Source organism: Amorphotheca resinae (assembly GCF_003019875.1).
Source record: "Amorphotheca resinae ATCC 22711 unplaced genomic scaffold M430scaffold_11, whole genome shotgun sequence".
In the NCBI taxonomy this organism is placed as follows: domain Eukaryota; kingdom Fungi; phylum Ascomycota; class Leotiomycetes; order Helotiales; family Amorphothecaceae; genus Amorphotheca; species Amorphotheca resinae.
The window spans coordinates 778,992-804,537 of NW_020194481.1; the positions used below are offsets into that span (position 1 = coordinate 778,992).

At 48.7% G+C, this 25,546-nt stretch overlaps 13 protein-coding genes across 13 annotated transcripts; 6 read left to right on the forward strand and 7 right to left on the reverse strand.

Moving 5' to 3' along the window:
* The first annotated feature begins 203 nt into the window (after window positions 1–203).
* Window positions 204–2,490, forward strand: M430DRAFT_69212 (hypothetical protein). The gene is made up of 5 exons (XM_024869411.1): window positions 204–516; window positions 564–733; window positions 792–1,355; window positions 1,416–1,725; window positions 1,776–2,490. The coding sequence occupies exons 1-5, from the start codon at window positions 324–326 to the stop codon at window positions 2,123–2,125; spliced, it is 1,587 nt and encodes a 528-aa protein (XP_024717942.1). The 5' UTR covers window positions 204–323; the 3' UTR covers window positions 2,126–2,490.
* A 603-nt stretch (window positions 2,491–3,093) lies between these two features.
* Window positions 3,094–5,573, reverse strand: M430DRAFT_22109 (hypothetical protein; the record flags this gene model as incomplete). Its single annotated transcript, XM_024864637.1, has 4 exons — window positions 3,094–4,047; window positions 4,097–5,192; window positions 5,256–5,478; window positions 5,561–5,573. 4 exons carry the CDS (start codon window positions 5,571–5,573, stop codon window positions 3,094–3,096), a joined length of 2,286 nt encoding a protein of 761 aa, XP_024717943.1.
* A 917-nt stretch (window positions 5,574–6,490) lies between these two features.
* M430DRAFT_22110 (hypothetical protein) lies at window positions 6,491–7,718 on the forward strand (the record flags this gene model as incomplete). Its single annotated transcript, XM_024864638.1, has 5 exons — window positions 6,491–6,645; window positions 6,697–6,818; window positions 6,868–7,233; window positions 7,287–7,568; window positions 7,624–7,718. The coding sequence occupies 5 exons, from the start codon at window positions 6,491–6,493 to the stop codon at window positions 7,716–7,718; spliced, it is 1,020 nt and encodes a 339-aa protein (XP_024717944.1).
* A 392-nt stretch (window positions 7,719–8,110) lies between these two features.
* Window positions 8,111–9,937, forward strand: M430DRAFT_30654 (hypothetical protein; the record flags this gene model as incomplete). Its single annotated transcript, XM_024865965.1, has 1 exon — window positions 8,111–9,937. The coding sequence occupies one exon, from the start codon at window positions 8,111–8,113 to the stop codon at window positions 9,935–9,937; it is 1,827 nt and encodes a 608-aa protein (XP_024717945.1).
* Window positions 9,938–10,119: 182 nt separating this feature from the next.
* M430DRAFT_61160 (hypothetical protein) lies at window positions 10,120–12,512 on the reverse strand (the record flags this gene model as incomplete). Its single annotated transcript, XM_024868904.1, has 6 exons — window positions 10,120–10,512; window positions 10,865–11,082; window positions 11,144–11,742; window positions 11,849–11,942; window positions 11,999–12,112; window positions 12,161–12,512. 6 exons carry the CDS (start codon window positions 12,510–12,512, stop codon window positions 10,435–10,437), a joined length of 1,455 nt encoding a protein of 484 aa, XP_024717946.1. The 3' UTR covers window positions 10,120–10,434.
* A 446-nt stretch (window positions 12,513–12,958) lies between these two features.
* Window positions 12,959–13,453, reverse strand: M430DRAFT_53311 (hypothetical protein; the record flags this gene model as incomplete). The annotated part of the gene is made up of 2 exons (XM_024868368.1): window positions 12,959–13,305; window positions 13,369–13,453. 2 exons carry the CDS (start codon window positions 13,451–13,453, stop codon window positions 12,959–12,961), a joined length of 432 nt encoding a protein of 143 aa, XP_024717947.1.
* A 521-nt stretch (window positions 13,454–13,974) lies between these two features.
* On the reverse strand, window positions 13,975–15,827 carry M430DRAFT_145929 (hypothetical protein; the record flags this gene model as incomplete). The annotated part of the gene is made up of 3 exons (XM_024862979.1): window positions 13,975–14,282; window positions 15,065–15,299; window positions 15,348–15,827. The coding sequence occupies 3 exons, from the start codon at window positions 15,825–15,827 to the stop codon at window positions 13,975–13,977; spliced, it is 1,023 nt and encodes a 340-aa protein (XP_024717948.1).
* A 2,755-nt stretch (window positions 15,828–18,582) lies between these two features.
* Window positions 18,583–19,854, forward strand: M430DRAFT_30658 (hypothetical protein; the record flags this gene model as incomplete). The annotated part of the gene is made up of 2 exons (XM_024865966.1): window positions 18,583–19,243; window positions 19,295–19,854. The coding sequence occupies 2 exons, from the start codon at window positions 18,583–18,585 to the stop codon at window positions 19,852–19,854; spliced, it is 1,221 nt and encodes a 406-aa protein (XP_024717949.1).
* Window positions 19,855–19,868: 14 nt separating this feature from the next.
* Window positions 19,869–20,196, reverse strand: M430DRAFT_179002 (hypothetical protein). Its single transcript, XM_024863762.1, has one exon. It carries the CDS (start codon window positions 20,098–20,100, stop codon window positions 19,882–19,884), a length of 219 nt encoding a protein of 72 aa, XP_024717950.1. The 5' UTR covers window positions 20,101–20,196; the 3' UTR covers window positions 19,869–19,881.
* M430DRAFT_36986 (hypothetical protein) lies at window positions 20,174–20,833 on the reverse strand. The gene has a single exon (XM_024867033.1). The coding sequence runs from the start codon at window positions 20,763–20,765 to the stop codon at window positions 20,292–20,294; it is 474 nt and encodes a 157-aa protein (XP_024717951.1). The 5' UTR covers window positions 20,766–20,833; the 3' UTR covers window positions 20,174–20,291.
* Window positions 20,834–20,902: 69 nt separating this feature from the next.
* Window positions 20,903–22,701, forward strand: M430DRAFT_145932 (glycosyltransferase family 58 protein). The gene is made up of 3 exons (XM_024862980.1): window positions 20,903–21,173; window positions 21,237–21,481; window positions 21,547–22,701. Exons 1-3 carry the CDS (start codon window positions 20,996–20,998, stop codon window positions 22,444–22,446), a joined length of 1,323 nt encoding a protein of 440 aa, XP_024717952.1. The 5' UTR covers window positions 20,903–20,995; the 3' UTR covers window positions 22,447–22,701.
* M430DRAFT_53318 (hypothetical protein) lies at window positions 22,477–22,947 on the reverse strand (the record flags this gene model as incomplete). The annotated part of the gene is made up of 2 exons (XM_024868369.1): window positions 22,477–22,582; window positions 22,637–22,947. 2 exons carry the CDS (start codon window positions 22,945–22,947, stop codon window positions 22,477–22,479), a joined length of 417 nt encoding a protein of 138 aa, XP_024717953.1.
* A 982-nt stretch (window positions 22,948–23,929) lies between these two features.
* M430DRAFT_107964 (hypothetical protein) lies at window positions 23,930–25,490 on the forward strand (the record flags this gene model as incomplete). Its single annotated transcript, XM_024861184.1, has 4 exons — window positions 23,930–24,099; window positions 24,151–24,260; window positions 24,329–24,553; window positions 24,691–25,490. 4 exons carry the CDS (start codon window positions 23,930–23,932, stop codon window positions 25,488–25,490), a joined length of 1,305 nt encoding a protein of 434 aa, XP_024717954.1.
* Window positions 25,491–25,546: the final 56 nt, after the last annotated feature.

Here is a 25,546-nt window from a genome sequence, read left to right on the forward strand (position 1 = left end):
TGAGGAATTCTGTGGGACATATAAAGAGAAAGCCGAGGAAAACGGAAAGAGGAACTCGAATCACATTTCGACTCATCATGATATTCCTTGGTGGGGTCACTCTTTTTGTGTCTGCTTACTAAGGTTCAGCCTCTTTACCCTGACGCTAAGATAACAACTCTGATAAGGCGCAACCCTCCTGCTGCATCTCACCTCACCTTACACAGCCAGAATCATCCTCCTCCGTTTGCCCTTTTCTTACAACACGAGCGAGCTTTGCTCTCTCTCTGTTTACTCAACCCTTTCAGTCTTCTCAGAGGGATGCAAACTCCCTAAACGTCAAAATGACTGAAGTAGTCACCGACCAGACACCCCCTCTCCTCAATGGGCCTACCGACAAGGAAAAGAAATACGACCGTCAGCTGCGGCTATGGGCTGCAAATGGACAGCAAGCTCTTGAAGATGCGCATATTCTCCTGCTAAATTCTGGATCTGGCACGGTCGGCGTTGAGACCCTGAAGAACCTCGTTCTGCCAGGTATGGTCAAAGTCAGCGAAATCTGCATGTCGGAACTGACTATCCAGGTATTGGAAAGTTTACTATCGCTGACAGCTCCGTCGTCACTGAAGCTGACCTGGGAGTCAACTTCTTCCTGGACGAAGAGAGCTTGGGTCAATCAAGAGCAGAATGCTGTGTGAGGCTTTTACAAGAGCTGAATCCTGATGTCAAGGGCGATTGGTTTCCAAAGCAGAAGGCATGGTCCCAGAATCACTGCATAGGAGCAAAAGCTTATACCATATGGTGCCTTGCAGGGCGAAGAACTAGAGAATCTTCTCTCCGTCGATCAAAAATACACCCTCATTATGTACTCGCTCCCGATTGACCCTCGAAGTCTTGCTCTTGTGCAGGAATATAGCCGGCAGCAGAAGATCCCCTTGGTTGCACTTCATTCTGCTGGCTTCTACTCCTACTTCCGAATAATCCTACCTGGTAGTTTTCCCATTGTTGATACACACCCGGATTCGACAGCTACAACCGATCTCAGGCTTCTCAACCCATGGCCTGAGCTATCAGACTTTGCTGCAAAGCTTACGGACAACATTGAAAACCTCAGTGCTCTTGAGCACGGACACATCCCATATGTTGTATTGCTTCTGTACTATCTAAAGAGGTGGAAAGAGTCCCATGGGAATTATCCAACCACATACCAGGATAAGAAGGCATTTAGAGAGTTTGTTTCTGCTGGGGCCCGGACCGACAACCCCGAAGGTGGCGAAGAGAACTTCGATGAGGCTGTTGCTGCGGTATTGAAGACAGTAACTGTACCCAGCATACCATCTTCCGTGAAGGCCGTATTTGACCACAAACCTGACGATGTAAGCACTTGTTACTACTTCTTGATAGATGCGCTACTTACCCGTGTCGTAAAATCTTAGGCAGAATCAAGTTCCAGCTTCTGGATTATAGCGGATGCTGTTAAACGCTTCTACGAAAAACATAATGAACTTCCTTTACCTGGTTCGGTCCCGGACATGAAGGCCCAATCAAGTGTCTATGTGCAACTTCAGAATATTTATAAGGCAAAAGCCCGCCAAGACGTTGCAGAAGTCCTTGAGACCGTCCGATCCCATCCTCATGGCAATGAGATAGACATAGGAGAAGTGGAGACGTTCTGTAAAAATGCTGCTTTTATCAAGCTCATTCATGGTGCAGATGCATCTCCAGTCAGCATACAAACAATTGCAGGTAAGTTGCTGAGACTTGGCTTTATTGACATTTACTAACACAAGCAAAAGAAAATGAGTTCCAGAGCGATGAGAATGCCCCCTTAACTATGATGCCTTTGTCACTCCTCCCAATATATCTGGCCTTGAACGCGACCTCTCACGTGCCTTCCGCCAGTGCGTCCGATATTCTTGCCATAATCAGCAAGGACATCCCTGATGCCGCATCAAACCCACGCATCGTCAAAGTTGCTGAAGAAGTAGCGCGTGCAAATGGCGGAGAACTGCATAATATCTCGGCACTCACCGGCGGCATGGCTTCTCAAGAAGTGATCAAGATTATTACCAAGCAATATATCCCGATCGACAACACTTGCATCTTCGATGGCATCACTAGCCGGACACAGGTTCTTCGAATATGATGTCAATATTACGAGAATGACAATTAAAGGGTACGGATCATAGGATGATAAAATGTTCTGCATTGGCGGCGTTGGGCTGGATTTTCATAGCATGATCGATTGCCTCTGCTTTGCAACTTATGGCGCAGACCCTCTATACGAAACTTAGAAGACAAGACTCATCCTGGTTGTCTGGGCAAGTAGATCTTGTTCCCATCCCACTAAGACAATATAATATGAGAACAACCAGCAGACACACCAGTCCTATCTATTTGCGTACTCTTTACTTGCAGACAACAAAGTACCTTTCGCGAGTAGATGAAGTATTGAGAAGGGTATCCCTCCTTTTCACAACAGAAATCACATGAATATACATACCACCTCACATCATACCGCATGTCGTCCATCGTCTTGCCTGTATTCTCAAATCTCACACTTACAACAAAAGGTTGCTAGAAACCCCACCGCAACTACTCCCGCACCGTGTAAAGAGCAGCGCTTATACCGCTTTTCCTTTCCTTTCCTCACTATAATTCATCTCAACGACGCAATGCCTCTTGCAAGATACCTGCAAGTTCAACTCCCGCTTTTGCCAACCGGAACGGCTCGAAAGCCCATTTCAAAGACCAGGTGTCTCAAAAATCCCAGTGCCAATCTCCAATCCCCAAGCTCCATATCTCCCCGACGTCAACAACTACTTAAATGCCCCATATTTACCCAGTGACGCTGCAGTAGAAGAGTGAGGAGTTTTGAGTAGTGGAAAGGGAGCAGCAGCCTTTGGCTGATCTCGCCACGAAGATGAAAAGTAAGAAGGTGTTCAAGACTGTATTATAGATTATACCTGGGGGTATTTAATGTGATCCCAGATCATCCAAAGGTATTCCTAATCATAAAATTCCATGCCTTTAACCGCTCAATCCTAAATCTTAAAGAAACCCAATAACACTATTGGAATCCGAGAATGTTATGCTTAAAACCTAAAGACCGCATTATTGATATACCATATAACTCCCACCATAGGACATACCCACTGTGTCCTCAAACTCCATATTCGGCATCCCGTCAAAAGGCATGTCCAACCCATCTGGTAGGTTGCCCCATAGCATCCCGTCAAAGTCCCAGATACTTTGATAGTCGAGTAATACCATCCCATCTTCCCCGACCGATCCCACATGTTGCATTTCCGGGGGTTCCATTGGCAACAGATGCCTATTTTCACCATTAAGGCTACCCATAACACTTCCGTCATTCATACTCTCCATGCCATTAGTTCCGTCAATGCCGCTCAGCATAACGGAGCCCAACTTGGGACTCGTTTGTTGTGTCAGTGGTTGCTTACTCGCCTCATACATCTTGCTTACAACCTCTCTACTCCGCCTCGCAGCCAACGACCAATCAGCCATACCTTCGAATGCCTCCAGCACAGTCTCGATCTGCGATCGACATTCCCGAATTCGTTGGGTGTTCCACGGTTCCCAAAAAATGCTAACAAGAGGTATCATCGACGCTTGGTACAGAAACCAAACCCCGTTCCAGCCCAGCATCTGATTCGGCGTCCATTCGCGCGCGATATCCTCAATGGTCTGCTTGGCTATTGCTCGACATTTGCTAACTGCCGCCAGGTCTTCTCGCGTCGGGGCTCCTTGATTCCCGCGATATGCTAGATTCAGGAGGACAGGTCGGTGCAGGACAATGCGTAGGTTCTGACAGCGCCATTTCATGACGCAGCGGGCCGTGTAGATGGATTCTGGACAAGGCTCTGTGGATCGAAGAATCCAAGGGAGGTTGTCCTGCCATGCAACGAGTTGTCCATCTAGGTTGTCACGGTCTTCGGTGCGGAGCAGAGGTGACTGCGCGAGGAGGTCCTGGATTTGTGTGGCTATTTTGCAAAACTTGATATTTTCAATTAATGGAATGATTCCAGTATGTTGACCGATCACGTTCTATGAAGTTTAGTCAAAGCAAGTGAAATAACATCTTCAAGACACGCACCGGATCATGGGTTCCACTAGGTGAACGAATAGTGATAGCCGGTCCCCATCTTCCCATTGAAGGTCGCCCTAAGGTAGTTGATGCCCAAGTATCAAGACAGAACAAGCTCCACCAGGTTCTCCTCCGCTGCTCAACGACTAGCTGGTTTCCGCCGTTCTTGTCAGACACGCTTTCTCTATGCAGGCCCATTGCACAGGCCATCCGTAAAGCAGCCCCGGAGATAGCATTTGCCATATTAGGACGATTGATATAGTGAAGATAATACCCACCCATTAGCGTCAAAGCTTGCAAGGTCTCAAGGCGACCGCTTCCAAAGTTATCAATCCCGAGATGGTCTTTAGCTCGATTGTAGAAACCGAGGTGGTTGTGGTCATCCGATTTATTTGCTACAATACTACCCATTGCAAATACCATGTTGAGCAGCGCTAGCCATGGCGCATCCTGCCGTCGTCCACTCAAATAATCTGCCCTGAAAGATGGTTCGTCCAGCATAGGCACCAAGATCTGAACCCGGTTGAAGTAGGCATCTATAAGAGTCTGTCCCTCTGAAGACCATGCAATTGCTAGTAGGGTCTTTACGGATCCTCCAGGCCGTGGCGTTGGATTATTGTTTCCGACATTAAACTGCTTGCTACTCGCAGTATTGGGAGGTGCAAGAAACGTGCGTAATGTCGGCGCAATCTTAAGCATGACAAGGAATGCGGCTTTGATTGAGGTCGCTCCTAGATAGGATGACTGTCGGTCTACTGACAATGACAGCGCATTAACATCATCAGCCTCCGCAGGGATTGGCTCTCGATTCCGCCGCTCCTCATCCCATTCTGTGTCTTGGCTCGGTATCTGCTCGAGATTCGCCAGGCCTCGATCGTCATCAGATATAGACGCAATGGGAGAGTGCAATTCTTGCGAGACAGGCGAGGTATCAAAGCTCGCTGGGGAGGTCTGTGAAGGGGCAACTTCAGAAGCTGAGCGGTCGAGGATAGAGATGAGTTCGTATCGGGATAGGGGGAGCAATGACTGAGTGTCTCGATTGGGGTACAATCGCTTCAGGATTGTGCGACATTCCTCTAAAGATTGAGAGAGAGCATCCAGAGTTCTAAGGCTGTACGTTAGAGTGCTATAAATCCAGATCCGGACCGAAAGAATTTAAAGCCCATACTTCCTCGAGGGGATGACCCTTTCCCGGTGTTTATCATAATAGCATAGCTTAGGAGATCGGCAGCCTAGACATTGTCCACAGGGTTGTCGACCATCACATCTAATTTTCCGACGTTTGCATTCCGCGCATGCGTGAGGAGTCGTAATTCTCTTAGACGGCCCGTGTTTGGAGGCCCCTCGCGACTCTTCAAATGTGTGGCGCGGCGCAAGACCTCCAGCCTGGACTAAGAGGGGAGGGAAGAAAAACCTGTCAGCAATAATACGGTACAAGACCCACGGTAAAATGCAAGATTGTATGGACCTTACAGGTATGGAACATCTTCGATGAGTCCACAGAGGGGCGCATGAAGGGAGCCTCGGGGGCCCCGCTGCCTTCGAATGCGCCGCGTGTAGAACTGTAGAGACCGGTTGTGTATTTCAGAGGGCGCGGAGGCAAAAGAGTATGGAAACGTCAAATGTTGGTGTTGGTGGTTGTGGTGTTGTTGATTTCGACATCGGTATTTGGAGTTGCAGCGCTCCCCTGAGGCGATGGCGGGGCTCACGAGGCTTGATATCGATATATTATGCGCCAATTGGTATTTGCAGGACGATCTACCTACCTACCTACCTCACACATCACAGGATTTATACTATATCGTGACGATGTTAGACGATGTTACTGCGTATCTTGTGTATATGTCGCTCTGATTATCTATTTCCAATTTCCCACCCAAGTCTTCTCCATCTTCCCCTCCACAAGTTGCAGGGTTCCCGCTTAAATACCCAGATTAGGCAAGGTTCCCCGGACGGTTCGCTCCATTTATCCGAGGAGCTTCTGTGGGGTGTATTTAACGTATCTACTTTACCTAAAGAAGTATAACATTTGATCTGCGCTAACCTATCCAGGATATATCTGGTTGTATCTTGCCTTGGTTTCCTCTGAATAGACTTCACCTCAATTCAAAGGAAGCCTTGAGAGTACATCCACAATCCAGCACAGCACAACAAGCCTCAACCATTACAATGGAGCACACATTGCGATGCAATTCATTGAAGTGCCGCAAAGAGCTCAATGACCATGCCGTCGTCACAACCTGCAGGTATTCTGTTCCGCCGACTTCTCCTCTCCAGGCTCTCCCGTCACCTCATCGCTTTAGCTAAATGGCCTGTAGTCACGTCTTCTGCATTGATTGCTCCAACAGTTGCCAACTTTCCGGTCAGCGTGAGGGCCTGCGACCCATCTGCCCTGCCTGCGACATGCACCTCACGAATCCAGATGATGTCGTCGTCACAAACCTCAATCCTACTGAAGATTACAAGACGAGTGTATTAAGCGGCCTGAGTCCGAATGTTATAATGGAGTGTGCGGGAAGGGCATTGGGCTTTTGGGCATATCAGACCACGCAAGAGATGTCAGCTGGGCCCGCCTTGACTTGAGGAATGCTTTACTGACCACTTTACAGTGTTTATCATGAGTACCTTGCCAAGAACCTGACCGAAAAATACGCAACTTTGAACACCCAGCTAGATAAAATCATTCATGATGCCAATGGTGAGATTTCCAATTTGCGAAATAAGATGTCAAGTAGGTCGTATCGTGAAATTGGTAAATACAAAACTGACGGTTGGCATAGACATGCAAATCGACCAAGATAATCTCAGACGAAAGAATGACGAGCTCATACAAGCTTTCCGAGAGAAGAGCAGAAAGCAATTGCAGACACAAGAACTATATGATAAGTTGAAACGACGGGCCATGCTTGGCCAAGTACAGAATGCTGCCTCTGATGCTGTAGACCATACCATCCAAGCGTCGGTCACTGCCAATCGACTCATAGATAGACTCAGTGACCAAAACCAGCAGCCATCTCAGCCTCCTCTCTATCAAGCTGCTGGTGTGCAGCATTCCAATGCAAGTCCCGTTGGCAGGATAAATACGGGCCATTCCAGGAACGACGATGGTACTTGGGGTAGATTCCGCAGCCAGGAAAGTGTACAACGTACGTATGATGGAAAAGCGACCGTTTTGGTTGCAGCTAACTGAAGCATTTAGAAAACCAATCTATCCAAACGCCTTCGACCCATCGACAGCGACTAGCATTAGGAAATGTCCCCACACCACGTATCGGCCTGGCCCAACTTCAACCAAACGGCATTTCAGGAACTCCGATGCCTCATAGAAGCCCTGTTGGTCGGCCACCACTTTCGAACCTCAACGTCAACAATCCTGCAGGGTCGGGTTTTGCTGGCTACGGTATGAGTGCTGGACTAAAAGTCAGTAACCCGGCAGGGACAGCCGCGAACGGATATGCAAAGCCTGTTATTAGATCGAGAGGTCTCCCCCCACAAGGATGAATCATTCCAAATGCTAATTGCTGACATCTTCTCAGTTGCACAGCGGCCAGGGTCTGGGTTTCCAGCCAACCCCGCATTGGGACCCTCTTCTACAGGCAACATGTTCTCGAATAGGGATGGCTACTATTGATTCGCAGCCTTTATCCACTGGTCTTGCTTGCTATACACACTTTGCTATAATGAACTAACTCAAAATCAGACATCACTAATATCTAGAGTTTTTGTTGATGGAGTGATTCAACAAGGGATATGGTTCCCGGAATTGTTGTCTCTTTGTTCTGTACTTTGCTATAAAGGGAAATCTCCGCAAATAATGGTATTGTTTGGAACAAAATTATAGCATCGCTTGCCCTTCTTTATCATCAAAGAATTCTAGGATGAACAATATTTAGCGACTCGAAATGCACCATCCCCGATCCCCATAAATACTTTCCCGTTGGTTAAACGGTAGATACTCTCCCATACTCGCTTTTATCTCTTCCGCTTTACGTCGCTCCATTATTATCTTCATCTCCATTCAAAATGGCCTTCACGATGTCAGGTGCTAGGAACCAACTTAGCGGTGTAGATCACCCAGCTCCACAGCCTCCACTGGGGAACCCAAAGACTATAAGGCGCATTCAAGGGTCCAACTCGCTGTCAGTCACAGTGTCTAGGTCCAAAGATGTGGCGATCTCGCAGGCGAGATCCAAACTTCCACCCATCCAGATGAATCACCAATATCCTGTTCTCGAATCTGGAGCTCTGCCGCCGAAGTTAGGCAAGCAACAGACCCCAGAAATTCGAGCAAGCCAAAGAAAGAAACCCAGGGAGGTACGTCATCTATCATGGAACATATTTGCTTGGAGTTGTTTAAGAGGCAAGGCGACGTCGAGAAGCACCTCGAAGGGCTTGGTCATTTCTGAGCCTTCAAATCCGGTTCACTTGACCCCTAATCACGGGAACGGTTCGCCAAAAGCGCTTGAACGACTGCCCCATCTCTCCCAAGAGACTGATCGACAAAGCACGTTTTTGAAAAATCGCGATGGAGAGGACCCCGCAATTCGGGATGCACCACTTCAACCCAGGAGCCATCCTCCCGGTTTAGAGGTCATCCTGACACCTGATTCAGAGCTCACTGAACCACACTTTAACTCCAACCAGCCCCCTACTCCTCCGCCACTGGCTCCCGATATCAGAAACTCGAGATCAAGAAATCTCACAGTAAGTGATAGCTGGCATAACGCATACATTATCGAACACAAAAAGGTCTGCAGGCTTGAAAGAAGGCTAACCGACCTTCAACGGGAAGGGGAAAGAGCTGATCATATCGAGAATAAAGACGAGACAGAAACTGTAGTTCGGCTCCAGAACGCAGAGGAAAAGTTGAAAATGCAAGAGCTGAAGTTTAAGGAGGCAATTGAGGCTTTGCAATCAGCTTGTCGGGAAAAGAGTGATGAAGTTATCGCTTATAGGGCTGAAGCTAGTCAGCAGCGAAAGTATGCAGATCATTGGAGATTGCTATATGAGAATCAAGTAACAAAAATTGATTCAATTCAAAAGCAGCTGCAGCAACAAAATCACGAGCATCCGCTGGCGGATCAAGTTTCAGATGCGAGGCCACTGAATAGAGAGCACCCCTTAGAAGAGACTCCCAGCAGTCCAGAGAGCGCACAATGTGCACGCGTTGACAGTCGGGAATTAACAGTTCTATCAGGTGCTCCGATGGAACTTGACGAGATAAGCATACCATCAACTTCGGCAAGAGAAGTCCCAAGACTCACCACCCCTAGTGTGGTCTGCGAGCTTTCCGCCTCCTCGCCGCATGACATCCTACAGTCCAACGGCCCTGTATCACAAAATGACGAAGAGGCCCCAGTCGCCCAGGAAGTGCCAGTCATCCCAGACGAGGAAAATATCAACCCGGCCTCAGCGGTGGTAGAAGGGATGACAGATTCCGAGCAAGAGATCCATGAAATCCCATACGAGCTCCCAGAACTATTTGCGCTACGCGCCAGCTTCGGCGACATATTCTCTGTTTCTGAAAGACAACAACCACACCAACAAAGCGAGAGCGAAGAGGAAGAAGAAGCCCCATCATCCCCAGCTCCGTCGCAATTCTCAAATCCCCAATCCTCCTCTTCCGCACCCGAAGAGGAAGTCAACGAAGCGCCTTCCACCAGAACTAGACAAGTGATCTACCGCTTCGGAAGCCCAAGAATAGAACCTGCACCCCCTGTGTTTCGCGTCCGTCTCTCGAATCGCGCTCGGGGCTCCCTAACTACAGAAGCGATTCTTAGGATGGATGGCTGGGAGTGGGATAGTGTTCCGGAATTGGAATTGAGGGATCCTAGAGATGGGGGAAATTGAGTCGTAGCTGGACTACGAGGGGGGGAATGGGGTAAGGAAGTTGATGAATCTAGATGGATATCATATGGTGTCGTGGAAATAATACAATTCTTTTTATTATAGGAGAGGTTTTGGAATTTGTCAGTCGTGTATGTGAAAGGATTTGATGTGACATTGTGTTATAAGTCGTATAGCTAAGGAAGGGGTTCTTCATGATGATTTAGTAAGTGTGTATGTAGGTAGGTAAGATGAGGTATGTAACTGCTCTCTAACTGGTCCTCTTTAGCTGTATCTCTTTCACAATACATGTCTATAATCCCATCTGCCATACCAAGATCTACCCAGGAAGATGCAGGCTTTCAAAGCGCCCTTGATAAAACAAGTGAAGCCTGCTGTCCACCCCTAACCCGCCTCCATTCCATCAAGCTCCTCCACGTTCATGTAATAAAAGCCAAGAGCCCTATCCAGTACTCCCCATGATCTGAAGTTCCTGCTATGGATTCCCGAATTGTGCTATATTATTCCTGTGAAAGCAAGTCATTACTTGGACCGTACTTGCTTCCTCCCATACGGTTGTAATTGTCTAGATGGCTGTGCTGAAAATTGGGTAATCCAAGATTCTTTCAGTCAAATTATAGCTTGCTGCCTGAATAACTCTTGGAAAGACTATAGAAAATGAATCAATGTTCAATCCTTTGAATGCTATCAGGGCGCAGCGAGTTCGAAGGGCAAGAAAGGAGGCTGGACGGCGTCGCTGATTGATAACACTTTGCTGAGCATGTGAGAGTTACAAGACGGTACCCCAGTAACAAGTGATTATTCAATATCGTGGTGCTCGAGGCGCTAAGTCTTGACCGTCCGTACAAAACTCGTAGATATTCCTGCTAGAAAGTAAAGGCCCTGTAAACTATTAACGAGTGCTGGTCCTCACCGCTCAGATGTACGTACAGAAGCGAAGAAGAATGGTAAAGCTTGCCAGAACGGAGGCAAGCGCAGAGATGCAGCCAGGATCTGTTGCATGGTCGGGTCTCCAATGCAGTGGCCTAAGCTCTCCAAGACAGTGATTGCAGCATACATGGTCGCTTTCGCATCGTCCGATATCCAGTACGAAACAAGGGAGAGAGCAGAGACTCTACTTGAAAAGCCAGCAGCAAATATGAAAACGGCTTCTCGGAATGTTAGCATATGTTGGTCCTGGGGATTCAAGGATTGAGGCTAGATGCCTACCTATCGGGAGAAGCTTGCCTGACGAGGCCAGTCCAATTCCGAGAGTACCACAGCACATGAGAGATACACTAGCCCTGACCAAGAAGAGATCTATTTTCTCAGGCCGTACATCGTATTTCTCTCGAATGTAGGTAGTTAACGTTGGGACGAGGAAGAGGAACAAGAATATGTTGACCACAGCCGTCTCGGTGTAGAACATAGCGCCAGTGGAAATCTTCAGACCAAAACGGACGGATGCATATTGTATCAGAACATTGAGGGTTGTATATCTGAAAATACCAACAATGAAGACGGGAACAATGAGGAGAAATTTAGTGTTCCGAAGTGCGCTGACGAGAGAGTCAACCGCAGGGCTTTTGTCTGAGTTTTCGGAAATAATATTTCCGTGGCTGTGAGTTTCTGATGGGTTGGCCGCGTCATTTTCAACGTTAGATTTTGGACGCGGCACGAGCCAAAGCAAAATCAGACATAAGATAACAGATCCCATAGCCATACCGAGGGGTAGCCAGGGGGAAATGTCGATTGTGACTGAGGCAAGAAAGGAGGCCACAAGCTCAGCGACGTAGAATGCAGAAAATATATAATAGAATCCTTGGCTCCTTGAGTAATCGATCAGTCAAGGTAGCGCAAGGAAAACGCGAAAAACTTGCCTTCTGCTAAAACAAGTTTCTGCTTGGCGGTATCGACTCCGAAGCCATTGCCCACATGAATGCTGAGGCCGCATTCAAGCCTCCGCCACATAGAAGAAAGACAGAAGACAGCCAGACCAATTGCAGCGGGCAAACCCGAGGAAAGGCGCCTACAATTTCATCAGTTGGGAACCCATAGTCGAGAAGATAAAAGTGGACAACATACAAACAATGAAAATCTCAACGAGGGAAGCGGCAACACCGAATAATGATAAGGCCATGATTTTCCTACGTCCGTAATGATCGCCCAACTTTCCGATTGGAATAGCTACCAGTAGCACTGGACACATATCAGAGAAGAGTTGGGGATCTAGAAAGAATGGGGTACCTGGAATAGTATCAAACGTCGCTTTCCATCCCCTGATTGTTGCGAGAGGATGCTGAATTTCAGGGATCTTGCACATCTTCTCTGGAACACCACCCGGGGGAAATGAATAATGCCGAAGACATAGTGATTCTTCAAAGAGCTTGATAAGAGGAGCAACGAGAATCATCTCGCAGAATGCAAGCAAGAAATGAATGGCCAGAAAATAGAAAATGGGTGCAGAGAACGGTGATAAGGGAGCAGCTGTAGGGCGCTTTGCAGATCTTCGAGGGTCGCCATTTTGGAGAAGAGACTCCTCTTCTTCGCTACTATATATGGTCAGGACCGACGGCTCTGCCCTGTTGGACGCTGTCATGACTTGACTTGACTTGAGATGTGGTTGACGGTATTGCTGGCGCAAGATTGAAGATAAAGAATGCGATTAGGATCTAGCTGGTGTGTCTCTAAAGCAGGGATTACTCCTAGTTCGGCGGGATGTTCGGCTCGGGGTGTGTGTAAAGAGAGCCCGGGGGTGTCACCGCTAGGTATATGTAGTCGCCGCTTCCCAGATATATCTTCATGTTTTCATCTCCCTTATCCCGTGTATGAGTAAAGATATCTCCACATCGTAACCACTGTTTCCGCAGATCTCAGAACCTAGTGGAGTCAATGCTACTTTGAACGAGCAGATGAGTATCTCGCTCTCATGGATAGTGCATTTTCAAGATGAAGATGTCCCTCTGTCTGTTACTTTTCCATATTATTTATTTGGATTGGCGCCTGTGCACCAACATTCTCCTCACGTCCTGCCCCCGAACTCCCTCAAAAGAAGCGAATACTATCCTCGCCCAATTTTCCTTCTTCCGCCAAACTATCCAAGCACGCTTTCACCCTCTCCACCATAGCTTTCCCATACAGCGGACCTAGCGGAGGGGTAGGTACACTCAGATCCGGCCTCAGCCACGGGATGTTACTCTTGCCCTTACACGCATCCCGCATGATCTGGAACGCCGCATCGTCGTAGCCGCCACCCGTCACGACAGCCGCTGCGCGCTGGGAATAGTCGCGCGTGCCGAGGTCCCCAGGATCACTTGATGGCGGCGTCTTGCCTTCGAGGAGGAGCGGGATGTCGGATACTCCTGCTTCTGGAGTGAGGATCACGTGGATGACTGTAGGTAGGTAGGTTATGAGTGAGAGCAACTTTGATGTGGAGGGTAAAAGTCACTCTCTACCTTTATATTTAGGGAGTAGATTGTTTTTGACGGTTGTTGCAATCATTGGCGATTTACCGCAGAGAATGATGGGAACTGCAGCCATGATTGCGAGTCGGCAGTGTAGATGGCTGGAGGGTAATGAGACAGCAGTGCCTATGAATAACTAAAATCAATGCCTTCTAAAAAGGAATGCTGCGAGTTTTACGAGACCAGGTGATGGGATATCAATAAGGTTATTTATATTCATCGATAGCATAAGAAATACAGTAAGAGGAAGACTGAACTGCTTGGCCTCGACCCCGCTTACCCTCGCGTTCGCGTTGCCCCTATGTGCAGGTCGGTATATCGACCAATGAGCTGATCGGACTTCCGGTGATCAACACTACTACTCTACGAAAGGCTCCTTATTTTAAGAATTAGATATGAACATAAACATGAATGATAAATTGTTTCCCATATGATATATATAAACACTCTTTGATCGTAAGACGTGAGCTCATAGCTCATACATAGAACGAACACATAATCTGATGAGCCATTATGTTTCATCCTGCAAAGATGCTACCATCTTCACCTACTATCCAATTCTTCAACTCTACTTCCACGTCTTGCTTATGGGTAGGTTTAAGAAGCAGCAGCATTGCACGCCACCTCCTGTGCATTACAGTCTGCGACTGTGGTACCAGGAAGTGTCCCTGAGTTGGCAGCGTTGCTGCAAGCAGTATTCTGAACTGAGCAGGACCGTTGTAGAGCAGCAGTCTTGTTGATAAAGGTAGAGCCGTTAACACTGAATGGCCTATCGCCAGTGCTCTGGATAACAGCAGGAGCAGCGCCACCGAGGGTCCCAGTGAAGGTTTGAACATTGGCGCTTGCTCTGGCTTTCAACTTCGAGGCGGTCACCCCCAAGGCGCTATTGAAGGCATCCGCTGCAGCTTGGCCGGTTGCAGAAGCTGATACGTGTCAATTAAAGCTAAATTTGGTCTGAGAGGGAGAACTCCTTACCCGCAGCTTGCTCGGCAGTAGCACAAGCGGAAATTGCATCAGCTCCAGCCTTGCAAGCGGAACTAAGTTGCCCGCAGATGAATTGAGCAATGACACCAATATTCAAAGCAGAACCATGATTGAAGTCAGCCTGATTGCTGGCGATGAAAGCAGCAGTATCTCTTCCTGGAAGGCCAGTCGTAAATTCGATACTTGGATCAGTGCAAGTGCCAAAATCGAGAGCAGCACCCGCCGTGGATGAGGGAGCCGCCGCCTGCAACGTGGAAGAGGGAGCCGCCGCCTGCGTCGTGGAAGAGGGAGCCGCCGCCTGCGTCGTGGAAGAGGGAGCCGCCGCCTGCGTCGTGGAAGAGGGAGCCGCCGCCTGCGTCGTGGACAATGAGGCCGCCGCGTTACAAGCTGCCTCCTGAGTTTGGCACTGGGCGACACCTCCAGCCAATGCTCCGGAGTTCGCTGCGTCGGAGCAAGCATTGTTTTGGATCTGGAAGAAGTTAGAGAAATAATTTACCAAAGAGAGCAAATTGACTTACAGAGCAAGACCGTTGAAGGGCTGCGCCAATATTCACGAAGGTATCACCGTTAACGGAGAATGGGCGGTCACCAGCGGAGCTAATGACTGGAGGGGCCGCACCACCAAGCGTGCCAGTGAAAGTTTGAACGTTGTCTAATACATGTTAGTGTCCAAATTCGTACATGAAGAAAGGAGTTGGCTGACTTGAAGTGGGAGTAGCAGTAGCAGTTTCGGTGGGAATGGCAGTTTCATTGGCAGCCTGAGCACCAACAGATGCTGTTGAACTACAGGTTGTACTGGACGATGAAGAGATTCCAGCGACCGCCGCGCTGATCTCTTCTGCAGTGGCATCGTTGACCAACAGATTCTGAGAAAAGATACAACCCTCGACATCATCGGCAGTGTCACAAGTGTTTCCTTTGCCAGTATTGTCAGAGAGCTAATATTATTAGCAGGAAGCTACCCGAGGTAAGGAACAAGAACTCACTGAGCCGGGGGCGAAAGTTCCTGACAAGAGAGCTTCCTGTGGATCAGCACCAATAGATGCAAGCTGTTTGGCGAGTGAGAGAACAATAGCTTTGTTGACGGATGCTGCATTTGCTGAAGCAGGATCCTGATGTTGCTGAACTGCTTGGATTTCTGGATTCACGGCGGTCTCATTGCAGCTAACACTTGCAAGACCAACCTTCCCAGTGTTTCTCTCGAGAGCGGCATACATCAGAGCATCAGCTTGACCAGTGACATTTCCGGCGGCCTTTGCGTTGGTGAAGGCTTGGTCAGCAGTAGCTTGGTGGAGACATGCCAAATTAGTAATTGTTCCGGCACCAGCAGCAGCTGCTGCGTCTCCGAGAAGACCGAAGACAGGATCTGTGATACCGGCCGGGTTATTGAGGGCCAGGTTGGCGCGGACACCGTCGAGGAATCGGTTGTGGGAATGTTCTTGTGGAACTTCACGGCCGTGAAGCATGGCTATTGGGATGGAGAAAACGTTTTTGGCCTTTGGCATAGGAGCTGCGGTGGCCAGGCCAAGCAAGGCAACGAGGAGCGTTGCAGTTTTGTACTTCATCATGTCGATCAGAAAGCGAGTAGCTGAAGATATGATATACAGATAACGACTGAAAGGACCGGCCTAGGTTGAGAAAATAGAGCAAAAGAATGTACAGAAGTGGAAGTTCACAGAACTGATGAAGAAATGAGAGTGAACAGGAAAGAAAGACTGATGATGAGATGAACAAGACGAGACCTTGCAAAGCGGTAGACGGAACCTTATATCTTGAAGCATCAAGGTGCAGCTGGCTCCTGATTAAAGCCTAGATCCAGCTGAGCTCAGACATAGAAATCTATCCTGTAACTTGTTAGCCTTGATCCCATCGAGTAATCAGGCTGGTTGTAGATCACACAGGTAAAGGATGTGTTTCTACTCCGTAGAGGACTTCTGCCTCCGGCGCGTTCTGCTCGCCGACCCGCTCGGATCAAGCTATGCAGGGAAGGGCTAGGCTAGGAGCATCATACTTCGAATGGCCACTGCAACCCGAACTGGGTAGAAATGAATCGCCTTGCTCGAATTATACAAGGGTAGCAGCGGCCTGATACCGCTGACTTAGACGCCCGTGTCAGACCATGCCTTGTGATCGGATGATATAGTTGATAGGTGTCTAGCAAGAGGGTAGCCCAGTGACAGAAATGAGAATCTGAGGTAGCAAGGGTCGAAGATAGAAGATTCTTACTGGCCCACGTTCCACAATAGCATTTATGCCGTGGGACGTTTATCGTCCCATGTAGACCCCCCGTGTTTCTAGGAGTCTAGGCGAGCTTGCCTGGCCATGGCCTGAGTTGAGACTCACACGTGATCTCATTCGACCCTCCAGGGTTCGAGACCAGACTAATCTCAACCAAGGGGCATTGACATACAAGCAGGAGCCAGACAGGTTTGCTTCATGTTCCAGGTAAGCATTGGAATTTGCACTCCAAAACCCGGCCTCTATGAGTTGATCTAGGTGCGTGTTTCATCGCATGAGGCCGAATGTGGACTGAGCCGATCATGGATAAAGGCCAGACGATGCTAGCCTTGCTAGGATGTCAGGGCGGCCCTTTAGTCAATGCCTTAATGAACAACAGTTCGGATGGAACATTGACAGCTGCCAAACTATGGCTTTCTCTATGCATGGAGAAAGACCCGGGGAGAAGACGGGAAGATGAGATGACCATCCATTGAGACTGTAGATTGCAGCCAGACCGTTTTCGGCAAAATGTCGGTAAGGTAGGTAGGTATATGATTATGTAAGTAATTAATAACCCTTGTACTATGGTCTCACGGCCGATACGACGTCGTCTGCGGCTATATGCTCGAGGCGGGTCCAGAGTTCTCAGAGGGGTCAGTGTGAACACCCTTTAAGATCTCTTGATACTTTCCTGAGCCCGCAGTTAGTTCTTCACCTCGAATCTGTACTTATCTTGTCGGTCAAGATAGACAACCTTATCACCCAACCCTGCTCCCTCCATTGCCTTCCTAAAAGCATCCAAGGGCGACAAGAAAACACCAGTCATCATAATGGATGGGGTATTGTTACATCAGGGCCAATGAATTGGACAAGCGGCGAAGATGTATGGCATGGAGAAAGTTGGGGTCGGTCATCAATCTCATCCCCCCAATTCGAAGATTGTAGTTGCAGTACCGACTAAGAAGATTTCCCCGTGCCGGATTTGGAGGGGAAGTCTTGGTCTCTTTGGCAGAAGGGAGGAAGCATCCTGTTGGTGGTCTCGTGTCGGAGGGTCATTGGTGGTGGGATCAATAAGAAGATGGGGTAGGGCCATAGTTGAATTTTCTTTTACAGTGCCTTACAGAGCTGTCGAGGGATGATTGAGCCTGATGAACCAAGGGAGATGAGCAGCCACAGTATCTTGCATAAGGTGGCTAGGTGCAGAAAATGATTGATTTGAATAGAAGAATGATATCGGTGGAAGCTGGAAACACCGATGTTAAGTGTTATATGTGCAGAAAAGGTCGCAGACGTCATAGCCACATAGCCACATGCAGACAGCAGATACTACCAAAGACGTGCAGACGGTAAGAGGGGTAGATGACCATAGCAAGTATTTCACAGTAATAAGGATAAAAGCCAAGACACAGAGAAATCGATAACATGCTTTGTCTGCACTCACCAGAACTCGAGAAGGAAACAGATAAAAAGGTCGACTATTTGCGGGTGGAGCATCCCGCTCCCTCTTTGGCGTCTCGCTCCAGATTCGGGACCACGGCCGCTATTTTAGCGGGTACTGCGGCCCTGCGGTGGAGTTACTAATACCACCCCATAAATCAATACGGAGCAACAAAACCTTAACTTTAGCGGCGAGGCGGTGAGCTAACCCCAATGACAATATCAATCAACCAACCAAGTAACAATAGCCATTGACTTCCCTCCAGACAATGGGAACAATAATACCGCCAATACCAACCCCCATAACTAACGAAATAACCCAATAACCCTTGCTGGAGCTTCTTACATCCGTCGCTCCCCCTCCACTTTTCTCCTTTTCCTTCCTTTTCTTCCCACCGAAACCCATCCGAACAAAAAAACTCTCTCCGAAACTCGCGATCGGTCAATATTGAATTTCAGCCTAAGAGACAGGAAGCTTGGTCTCTCCCTTACCACGTACCAGAACCCCAAAACCCTCTTTTTCGCACGCAAAACGCCCTCCCCGGTGGAGCAAAGACAGCAGCAATGAATCAGCTCTTCAAACTCAAAAACACCTTCATCGAATACCTCTCCCCCAAGCGCCGTCGCACCGTCGGCCCTGCAACATCCCCCGCGACCCCCACAGCTCAACACTCCTACGTACCCACCTCCGAGCCGAAAGATAAGAAAGCCCAGGCTGCTATCAATGGCCAAGTCAACCAAAAGTACCTCTCGCCTTCCGATACGAGATTTGCGAAAGGATCGCGCAAGAGACCCCGCGAAGACGATGAATATAACGACGATGAGAGCTCTGAGGTTTCTCCAGACGAGTCGATCTCCCAGATTAGTCCAGCGGAAAAGAGTAGCCAAGGATCAGTCAACAGCACTGCCTTCGAGGTTGATAAACAGAGTGACGACGATGAGAGCATAGGTGACGCCGAAGAGGTTTCGGCCGAAGAAAAGGTGCAGGAATACCTCGATAGACAAGCTGAACTCGCGTTACGAAAGGAAGCTATCAAGGAAGTCAAGGCGCAAGGGACGTGGCACTCGGAGGAGATTTTTCTCTTTGAGAGGCTCTCGATGCGTAGCTTCGAGGAGCTCTTACCGGCGACATGGCAGGTTGATTTTCCTACTCTTCCAGAGGCCGTCTTTACTGTCGCTCAGGAGAAAGCTTTCATCAATTTCAACTGTGGCTCTAGCTCCCGAGGTACGTCGTCGTGGTATAGTCAATTTGAGCGTAGCTAATGGGGCATATCAGGTGTGAAAGCATTGCAGTCACTCTTGAGTCTTGGCGGTCGTGTCAAGGACAAGGTCGAGGCTGGCAGACCTTGTGAGAGATTGATGGCAAAGGAGATTGAAAATTACATCAAGTGGTCTGAAATGGATGGGGGCTTCAGCAATCTACGCTTTATTCCAGTTCTGACTGTCGTTGCTGCTCGTCAGAAGGAGGCTATCTCCTCAATCAGTAAATCCATCACCGACCAGATGGAGTTCCTTGCCGAGAAGCACCGCGAGAATCTCATTCTGGATGAACCGCAGACCAACGAGCTCGGCGAAGTTGAGATATACTCGAGAAAGCCTCCTCTCCTTTACGGAATTATCGTCGCCCAGACTATGACAATCTTCGTTACTCTGGATTCTTCAAACCCGGAGGCAAAAATCCGACATCTTGCACACTTTGACTTCAAAGAGAAGGGTGTGGATGTCTGGAACGGACTAGCCGTCGCAATTATCGTCATTGTGGCCCGGAACTACTTGATGTCAATCAAGGACGAGCTCGAAGTTGATGATGAGTGCACCAGTGATCCAGATGCATGAGCACGTGAGCACATACGCTGAAAGCGATTACGGGACGGATTTAATGAGAGGGTCTCTTTTCACATGGGGTATGGAGTTTGTTCGGTTTCGAGTGCGTTCTGGGAGCGGAAAAGAAGAGATGCATTCCTTCACGACTTTCACGTTTGTTCCTGAAATACCCCAAGAGCAGCTACAAGCTCTACTCAGTACACTATGACAATTTGTATGATATGATACCAGATGCATACGCGTGTTACATTCGAACATGATCTTCAATCAGCCTGTAGGCTTTTCTTTCGTTCTGGTCTGTTCTTCGTGATTTAGAGTGATAAACAGTGCCCTTTGAATGGCATACCAATGTACAGATCCATCTCCAGCTGTCAACATCATGCCCACGAGACCAATTATGGCTGGTCAACATAATCCCAGAGCATTCTTCTCATCAGCATCTTCAGCGATTATTCCTCCAAAGCACTCTTCTCCAACGCCTCAACCGCATTATCCAACTCCCTAATCCTCTGGCCCACACGTCTCTTCACCTCTTCCGCATCCGCGCTCTCCAACGCCTTCTCGTACAAAGCCTTCAGATTATCCAACTCTTCTCTGGCCGCCGCCCTGTCTTCCTCGGCGTACACGGATTTCTTCTCCGTCTCCTCCGCCGCGATCTCGAACTCGTCGCGCGCCGTGGCGTACTGTTCTTGGATTTCTTCGATCAGGTCATCGGCGGTGCTTTTGGTCGCGTAGGATCGCAATTGGGGCGCGCATGAGAATACTGGAGAGGACAGAGGCTTGAAGGTTGAGCGCCGGGCCAAGCGGGTCGTGGATTGGGAGCTGGTTGTGAGGGGTCGGAAGGAGGTGATGCTGCTGCGCATGCACTGGGCACAGATGTTGGAGCGGGCCGCACGGGCGGGGAGGCTTCTGAGTATGACCATTGTGGATGATTGGAGTTTTGGAACGTTGTACGGGGCTACGGGAATATACTTTCACCTCTCGAAAAGCGAAAAGCGGTTGATGACGTTGGGAAGCTTTATCAGCCACAGGAAAGCTACCCCTATTATTCAGCCACTTTCCCGGGGGATCCTCACAGAACATGTCGTAGCTTGCTTTACCTTGCACTCCGATCCCAGCACCGGGGAACCACATCAGCACACAGAATTTCAACATGGCTGATGAACAAGAGCTCCAACGCGCCGGTGGGGAGGATACACCATGGTACTCCACTCTCTATCGAGAGGCACGACACCTTGCCATGGGCGAGCACCGGTCGTCTAAATACATCTCTCCTTTACTCCTACTTTTTGACGCCCTGCTCTGCTCCTTGATAATCTCAAAGGTTCCTTGTACGTTCCATGCCCAATTGTCTCTCTGATCGTGTCAATTCTGATTATGATGGCCTCGTATAGATACGGAAATCGATTGGAAGGCTTACATGGAACAAATCGAACAGTATGTGGCGGGAGCACGAGATTATACCGTCATCAAGGGCGGCACAGGACCCTTGGTCTACCCTGCCGCCCATGTGTATATCTACTGGGTGCTTTACCACATAACGAATAAAGGGACGAATATCTTGATGGCACAGCGCATATTTGGAGTGTTGTATCTGGCTACGTTGGCAGTTGTCATGGCGTGTTATAGAAGGGCAAAGGTATTCCGTGCATCATCATACTACTCGAGACGGAAATGGCTGACAATTGCAATTGTTACTTCTAGGCCCCTTCATACATCTTTCCAATGCTCATATTGTCGAAACGTCTCCACAGCATCTTCCTCCTCCGCCTCTTTAACGACTGTTTCGCCGTTTTCTTCCTCTGGGTTGCAATATACATATACCAGCGCCGGTTATGGACGTTAGGGAGCCTGGCATACAGCTTCGGATTGGGAATCAAGATGTCTTTACTTCTCCCCCTTCCAGCTATTGGCGCTATCCTATTTCTTGCAAGGGGTGTTCATGCCAGTCTTAAGCAACTATGGCTAATGGCACAGCTTCAAATTCTTCTTGCCTTCCCATTCTTGCCAGCCAATGCAAGGGGATACGTGAGTAGAGCTTTTGAGTTATCCAGGCAATTCTTGTTCAAATGGACAGTCAATTGGAGATTTGTTGGGGAGGATACGTTTTTGAGCAGGGAATTCTCCATCTTTTTGTTGGTAGGGCATGTGAGCGCTTTGGCGCTTTTCCTAACTACCAGGTGGTTGAGACCTGCAGAGAAGCCAATCACGGAATTGGTGCGAAATGCGCTAAGATGGGAGGAACCACTAGGGAAGATGCAGCATGCTGTTTCAATTCGAGTCTCGCCGAACTACATTTTAACGCTCATCCTTACAGCTAATGCTATTGGCATGCTCTTTGCAAGGTCCCTGCATTACCAATTCTACGCCTATATTGCCTGGGCGACACCATTTCTTCTCTGGCGAAGCGGGCTGCATCCGGTCCTTCAGTATGGCTTGTGGGCAGCTCAAGAATGGGCCTGGAACGTATATCCCAGCACCAATGCTAGTTCAAAGGTCGTTGTCGGAGTCTTGTTTACGACTGTTGCGAGCGTCTGGTGGGGTACGAGGAAGGACTTCACACATATGAAAGGGGAGGGTGGCGCAATCAAGAAGACGACTTGAGGCCAGCCATATATGTTTTCGAACCCCAATTTATTCGTCTTCGTCTTCCGAGTCTGATGGGGGCATCTTGCCAACCGTTGATTCTTCCTCGTCCGAGTCTTCAGGGTATGCAGAGCTTTTAGGGAATTCCTTGGGCCTGGAACCGCAAGTATCAGACAACGGATCCCAACGGGGCTAATACCAAGCTTACCAATATGACTCCTTTCTCCATACGTGCTCATCACGGACGACATTCACGATCTCACCATTGATCTTATTCTGCCTCACATCGGCATCTTTCGTGTCGATCAAAACGTATCCTCCGCGTTTGATCCAAATTGTATTTCGAAATCGCGACGGTAACTCGACTAAGACGGTTTTTTGGTTTGGCAGAGAGCAGGAGTACAGGCTGTTTCCTTCGGCTTTGATAACTCGAGCGATGGATTGGGTAGGTGTTAAAGCTGATGGTGGGGTAGAGGTTTCTTCGGCTGCAGCGACAATATTTCGCTTTGGTCGGCCCATGGCTGTGATGTGCGAGTATGATGTAAGAAATAAACCCAAGAACACGGTTTTCTTGTGGATCTGCTATTGGAAGTTCACCTACTGCGTTTGGCACTCCGCTGTTTGTGCCGTCAACAACAAAACAACGAATTCTTTTCTTCGAATATTTTCGGAACGGATAAACTCTTACCGACGGGATAGCTTATCCGTATCAGATTATCCGTATCCGGCCCTTCTCCCCGCCTGCCCCTCCACTCGTTCCCCGCCAACGCAAAATCGGGCAGCATTGAGACTTACAGTACAATATTTTGATTTTTCAGCAGCTCTGATGATGCAGTGTTACTCGACTTTTGGTGCACAACGTGTCGCACTGTTGTTCGATGGCGAGTTTCTCTGGTCTGAAGGAGACCTGCCACGGAAGGTAATTATCCGCATGTCTTGGAGGCTGCTATAAGAATCCCTCAGGACTGAGATGAGTACCTTACCTTGCGAACCTGGAATTGATCTTCCTTGTCGATCTGATATCAACCGTGGGTCAAAGGCTAAAGTATTATGACTAGCCCCTAAACGCACACCCGTCCCTACACCGTCCAGCTTCTGTCGCAGATATTCTTGAAATTTATTTCATTTGGGCCGCTGAATCCTTTTCTTTTACCACATCGGTGTCTTGTTCCTGAAGGCTATTCGAGAGTGCTCCTATCATCTTCGTCTCTGCCCCTCCACTTATGTGTAACAGTAGCTGTCGCTCAGAATGACTACCCACGCGCTCGCATTCATTGACGTTGCACTGTCTCCCAGCAATTCAGAAACCTATGCAATCCCAAGTGCGCCCCGGAAAGCATTAGCGAAGAATTACCATTCAATCCCACTTCCTCGAGCACCAGATGCCCTTGAGCTCGACAATATCCAGTGGGGTGCGAGACTCGATGGCCCCTCGAGAGAACCCAGGAGTGCTACTACGCCTTCTGGCGCGCAAACTCCACGACTCCCACATGATCTGGAGATGAGCAGGCCTGCGAGTCCAATCCTTACTGACCAGGATGTTGTAGAGGCAATGCAGAGTTTCTCGAACCCGCCAATCAATAGGTTTAGGATGCTTTCTGTCTGTTTGTTGAACTTCTGCAACGGCTTGTCTGATTCGGCGCCTGGTGCGTTGATTCCTTACATAGAGAAGTATGTTTCTAGATTGTATCCGTGATATTTGAGTTACTTACATCGTCTCAGACATTACGACATTGGCTACGCGGTTGTATCACTCATCTTTGTGACCAACGCAATTGGATTCATTCTAGCCGCCTTCTTCGTCGATGCGTTGCGCGGCCGATTTGGGAGAGGTAAGATGATGAAATATTTGTTTTATATTTATGTTCTGAACTAGTATTTATAATAATCTTGATGATAGCCAAGACTCTCATGTTTGCGCAGACTATGATGATTTGTGGATACATCCCAGTCATCTGTACGCCGCCGTACCCAGTTGTCATTGTCTCCTTTTTCTTCCTGGGTGTTGGAATGGCTATGAATTTGGCTTTGGGCAACGTTTTTGCCGCCAACCTCCAAAATGGAACAAAGATGTTAGGAGCAATGCACGGATCGTACGGCGTTGGCGGGACTATTGGGCCCATAAGTATGTATATTTTCAAAGCAACTCGTTCCGTAAATTCACCTAAGATGCATTATGGAGCATGTTCTGCTGCTCATGAACCTTGGTTTATTATTCTAGTCAACTCTTGATCAAATGTTGCTGACTTCGAGACCTTGCAGTGGCCACAGCTATGGTTACAAGAGGCGGTCTAATTTGGAGCCGCTACTATCTGCTGACTCTATCAATGACGGTTTTCAACCTCGCGTTTGCTGGCTGGTCATTCTGGTATTACGAGGCAGAATCAAGCCATGCACTGCTCACGCCAATGGAACGAACTGCCTCACGGCAAAACTCCTCTCCCAATGTCCGGAATGAACCCAAGCAACTGAGCCAGCTGGCAAATATGAAGAAGGCCTTCAAGTCCAAAACAGTAATCCTGGGCTCGCTCTTTATCTTCGCGTACCAAGGAGCCGAGGTGTCCATTTCCGGCTGGGTCATCTCCTTCCTCATCGGCACTCGTCACGGGAATCCTTCAGCCGTGGGATATGTCACCGCTGGATTCTGGGGCGGCATCACCTTCGGACGCTTTATACTCACTCACCCGGCCCACAAAATCGGCGAGAAGAGATTCGTCTACGGTATGGTAATTGGCGCCGCTGTATTCGAACTTCTCGTCTGGCAAGTGCCCAACATCATCGGTGATGCCGTGGCCGTTTCTATCGTGGGCCTTCTGCTGGGCCCGGTGTATCCTTGTGCTACGGCGGTCTTCTCAAGAGCTATTGGCCGCAAGGATCAGGTCAGTAGCTTGAGCGTCATCAGTGCTTTTGGAAGCTCGGGAGGTGCGGTTGCTCCGTTTACTACGGGTATCTTGGCACAGGCGGTAGGAACTTTCGTGTTGCACCCTATTGCAATTGGGTTGTTTGTGATCATGCTTATTTGCTGGTTCTGTTTGCCTAATGTCAGAAAGAGGACGGAATAGGTGTGCTTCGCAAGGACTCATAATGGGTTTCTGGGCTCAAGCCAATTGGACAGAGG

Coding starts and splice junctions, on each gene's coding strand:
- M430DRAFT_36986 (XM_024867033.1), bottom strand. CDS start 20,765: ATGGTCATACTCAGAAGCCTCCCCGCCCGTGCGGCCCGCTCCAACATC.
- M430DRAFT_179002 (XM_024863762.1), bottom strand. CDS start 20,100: ATGTTCGAATGTAACACGCGTATGCATCTGGTATCATATCATACAAAT.
- M430DRAFT_145932 (XM_024862980.1), top strand. CDS start 20,996: ATGGCTGATGAACAAGAGCTCCAACGCGCCGGTGGGGAGGATACACCA. Junction 21,174..21,236: donor GATAATCTCAAAGGTTCCTT/GTACGTTCCATG, acceptor GGCCTCGTATAG/ATACGGAAATCGATTGGAAG. Junction 21,482..21,546: donor CGTGTTATAGAAGGGCAAAG/GTATTCCGTGCA, acceptor TGTTACTTCTAG/GCCCCTTCATACATCTTTCC.
- M430DRAFT_69212 (XM_024869411.1), top strand. CDS start 324: ATGACTGAAGTAGTCACCGACCAGACACCCCCTCTCCTCAATGGGCCT. Junction 734..791: donor ATTGGTTTCCAAAGCAGAAG/GCATGGTCCCAG, acceptor GGTGCCTTGCAG/GGCGAAGAACTAGAGAATCT. Junction 1,726..1,775: donor CAGCATACAAACAATTGCAG/GTAAGTTGCTGA, acceptor CACAAGCAAAAG/AAAATGAGTTCCAGAGCGAT.